The sequence below is a fragment of the Aythya fuligula genome, chromosome 15 (assembly GCF_009819795.1).
Source record: "Aythya fuligula isolate bAytFul2 chromosome 15, bAytFul2.pri, whole genome shotgun sequence".
In the NCBI taxonomy this organism is placed as follows: domain Eukaryota; kingdom Metazoa; phylum Chordata; class Aves; order Anseriformes; family Anatidae; genus Aythya; species Aythya fuligula.
Window position 1 is genome coordinate 5777501 of NC_045573.1, and position 3923 is coordinate 5781423.

The following is a 3923-nucleotide window of genomic DNA, read 5'->3' on the forward strand; positions in this document are numbered from 1 at the left end:
GGAGCCGGCTCCGCGCTGAAGCCGGGGGGGCCCGGGTTGGCGGCGGGCAGGGGGGAGTCCCGGGGGGGCTGCCCCGCTTCGGGGCCCGGACTGGCCTTGAGGGCGGTCTGCGGCACGATGAAACCCAGCGGCTGGGTGATGGGGTAGAGCAAGAAGTGTCCTTTGCCGATCAGGGTGCGGGGGGCGCAGGGCTGGAGGCTGGGGAAGTCCAGGGAGGCTTTGCGGCGGGGGGGGGAGTCGGAGAGCAGGCTCTCCACGCTGAACGGGTTGAGCTTGTGGAAGCCGCCGGCGCCTCGGGGCCCCCCCGCGCCTCCGCTGCCGTCCCCCGACGGGGCGGCCGCGCAGTCCTTGTCGGGGGGGGGCCGCTGGAGCCGCCCGGCCCCGCTTCTTTGGCTGGGGTGGAAAGGCTCCGCCGTCTGCTCGCAGCCGCCGGGGGGAGGCTCGGAGGGGGCGGCGGGGGGCGGCGGGTGAGGCGGCGGGGGCTGCCCGCGGGGCTTCGCCTCCGGGGGAGCGGGCGAGAGCCCCCCCCCGCCGCCGCTGTCGCTGTCCGAGCTGGGCGTGCTGTGCAGGGAGAGGCCGCTGGGCGAGTGGAGGTGGCGGCTTTGGCTTTTGAGGAGTTTTTTCTCGTGCTTGCGTTTCTTTTTCTCCATCTTCTCCAGCTCCTTGCGGGCGATCTCCTCGGGGTCCATGGGCTCCCCGCTGCACGTCGTGGGGTGCGAGTTGTGAGCCGGCCGCCCCGGGCCCTTCTTGGTGTTTTCTTTCTTTCTCCATTTGGCCCGGCGGTTTTGGAACCAGACCTACACACCGAACAACGAGAAGCAGTTAACACCCAGCGCACCGGGCCCCCCGCGGTGGCCAGGGCGGCGGGGAGCGAGCAGCACAGCTCAGGCCTCCCCCGTCCCCCCCCGTCGAGGTGCCGGCAGCCCCCATCTGTAGGGCCCGGGGGAGCAGAAAGAGACATCCACGGCTCTTTAAGGGGGTAGAAAGAAGGGGTTGGGGGTGCACACACACGCACACACACGCTGCGCCTTGCTAGCACCGATGGAGGGGACGGGGGAACGTCTGTTCTTCCCCCTCCCCAGCTCTTCCCCGCGGCCCAGGGGTGCAGAAACACCGGGGTCGGGCCCGATCCTTTCGCAGCAGCTCGCAAAAAGCCATAAAACACAGCACAATAAGCAGGCGAGAGGCCAAGGGGGGGGCTCTCATCACCCGGACCTCCTGCCCATCCCGGGGAGCGGAGCAGAGGGAACTGGGCGAGGTGGGATGAGGCCCTAAATTAATGCTATTTTTATAACTTATGAGAAAATCAAATAAAACCCTCTACGGTCCTCCGCTGGCAGCACGGGGCCCCGAGCACAGCCCCAGCCCCGGCGCTTCCACGACCCCAGCCTGGCTCCTTCGCCCCGGGAGGGCCGTAGTGGGACGAAGGCGAGCCGTGCCGGGACGAGCCGTGCTTTTTTAGGCAGCAGCGCCCGGGCATCGCACCGCCAAACGAAGCCGCTTCAGGCACCGCGCAAACGGCGCCGGCTCAGCCCTGGGGGGGGCGGCCCCGAGGGTGCGAACCGCGCGTGTCCCCGTCCACCCCCCCCCGCATGGCCACGCAGCCCCCGGCCCCATCAGCACCCCGCTCCCCCGGCCGGAGCAGCCACCGCGACCTACAGCAGCACGGGGAGACGCGGTCCCGCATCCCCCGCCTCGATCCCTATTTAATTTAATTTTTATTATTTTTAAGCGCAGAGATGGAGCCCCCCGTACACCCGAGCAGCCCGTTCAGCTGAAGTTGAGCAAGTCCCGCAGCTCTCACCGCTCCTAGGAGCCGCCTTGCCGTTTTCCAGCGTACCCCGGCCCGTGATTAAGTCTCCGATTTGCATGCTAATTTTTCACCCTCGGCTCGTTTAGGAAAAAATATTTACAGGGGAAAAATAAAAATAGTTAGGGAACCTAGGCTGCAATATCACGCTTTGTGGCCCGTCTGCAAACCTGCTTTTTTTTTTTTTTTAATATAATAATAATAGAAATAAACCGGCGGCGACCGAGCGAGGGCAGGGAACAAAAGGGGAGCCCCGGCAGGAGCAGGGCTGGGGCTCCCGGAGGAACATCTCGGCCCGGGTAGACGGGAGGGGAGGAGGTTTGGGGTTTTTTACCTGCACTCTGGACTCCACCAAGTCCAGCCTGAGAGCCAGAGCCTCTCGCATAAACACGTCCGGGTAATGGCTCTCATTAAACGCCTTTTCCAGCTCCTCGAGCTGCCAGCCAGTAAAATTGGTGCGGGTTCGTCTTCTTTTACAGCCAGGACTTTCTTTGTCCGGGTCACCCGAGTCTGAAAAGGCAGAAATACCCTCAGCTCCCTGGAAGACGGGCCTTCTCCCCCCTCCCTGCCATTTACAGGAGCCTTTAACTTTCGTGCTCGGCAACGTTGGTAGAAAAAAGCGGGATTATAACACACACCTGCGCTAAAAACGGGCAGGAACCCGATCTGCCCTCGCCTCCTCCGAAAATGTACTTTACTGAACATTTATTCCTGAAGGAAGCTCGCCACAGGCACCCAGCTGGCAGAGAGAGAGAGAGAAGTTCCAATAGAGGCTCCAGCCACCAAAGGTTGAATTAAAAATAAAAATAAAATAAAAATTAAAGCCCCCCCCCTTTCCCTTCCCCGGCCACCCCAGACGGCCTCCGGTCCCACGCGGACCTCCCGGGGCTGGGCGGCCTCCATCCTCCCGAAGCCTCCGGGCCTCCAGCCGCCTCCGGCCTCCCCCGGTAGCCTCCGGGCCTCCCGCAGCTTCCATCGGCCTCCGGCCTCCCCGAGGACCGGCATTTACCGGGCCGGGATTCACGGCCCGAGCTGCCCCTCCCGTTATCCGCCGGGTGGGAGAATTATCGTGATCGTAATACCGGATTTTTATTATTTATTTTTTATTATTATTATCGTATTTTTAGCGGAGGGAGGATGTTCCAGGCTCGATAAAAGGAGGCTGGGGCGACGTTTGCGGAGCTGAACAATAGCCGTGCTGCAGGCCGGGGGAAGGCAGGGGAGCCTCTCCCGGTGGTTATAGCGCTTGGAAAATAACAACAACGACAAAAAAATCGCCGCTCTTCACTCCCCAAACTTCGGCACCCCCTCCTTTTTATTTCATTTTTATTTTTTAAATAGCGGGAAGGGCGGCCTGGCCCGAGCACCCACCGCGGAGAAGTTTGGGGGCGGCCCGGCCCCGCTATTGTTCGGGGCACACGCTGCCCGCTGGGAACGGGGGGGGGGCTCCTGCTGTCCCCCAGCCCGTCCGTCCCTTCGGGGGAGGGAGACGAGGGTGGCAGCACCCCTTTTCCCCCTCCAGGCACCCCGCTACCCGCACGGAGCGGGGTGCGGAGCAGGGATGGGGTCGGGGGTAGGGGAAGGGATGCGAATAGGGCCGGAGGTCGGGGCAGGGATGGGAATAGGGCCGGGGCCGCTCCTACCTGCGAGCTTGAAGGGCTGGCTGTCCCCGCTCACCCCACAGCCCGAGGGGATGAGAGGCGCCGGGTTGACCACGGAGGCGGCGCAGGAGCCGCTCAGTAATCCATCGATGGAGAAGGGCACGGAGGCGGCCGCCGACTGCAGCTGGTGGCCGGCCAGCTCGTAGACGTGGTGGTGGCCGAGCGGGTAAGGGAAGCCCACCATGCCCCCGAACTGGGCATGGGGATGCTCCAGGATGCGGCTGTCCATCATGGGGGCGGCTTTAGGGCGGCGGCGGGGGGTGCCGTCGGGGCTGGGGGTGCTGGCGGCGGGGCGGCTGGGGCCGGGGGTGCTGCTGCCGGAGAAGGAGGAGGCGGCGCGGCGAGGGGCTCATGCTGCAGGGCGCCCGGGCGCTTTAACTTTATCAACATCAGGCTCCCAATAATTAGCTCAGGCTGGGGGAATTTGGGACCAATAAGAAACGTTAATCGCT

General features: G+C 63.9%; 1 protein-coding gene across 1 annotated transcript in view; it reads right to left on the reverse strand.

Moving 5' to 3' along the window:
• The window catches only part of UNCX (UNC homeobox), a 3962-nt gene extending 259 nt beyond the window's left edge, over positions 1 to 3703 (reverse strand). Inside the window, exons 1-3 of the mRNA XM_032198056.1 lie at positions 3454 to 3703; positions 2145 to 2320; positions 1 to 797 (exon numbers count right to left, since the gene is read on the reverse strand). The exon at positions 1 to 797 is cut by the window's left edge and continues 259 nt beyond it. Of these exons, the coding sequence (XP_032053947.1) occupies positions 1 to 797; positions 2145 to 2320; positions 3454 to 3703 (1223 nt within the window). The remainder of the gene's footprint in view (positions 798 to 2144; positions 2321 to 3453) is intronic.
• Positions 3704 to 3923: the final 220 nt, after the last annotated feature.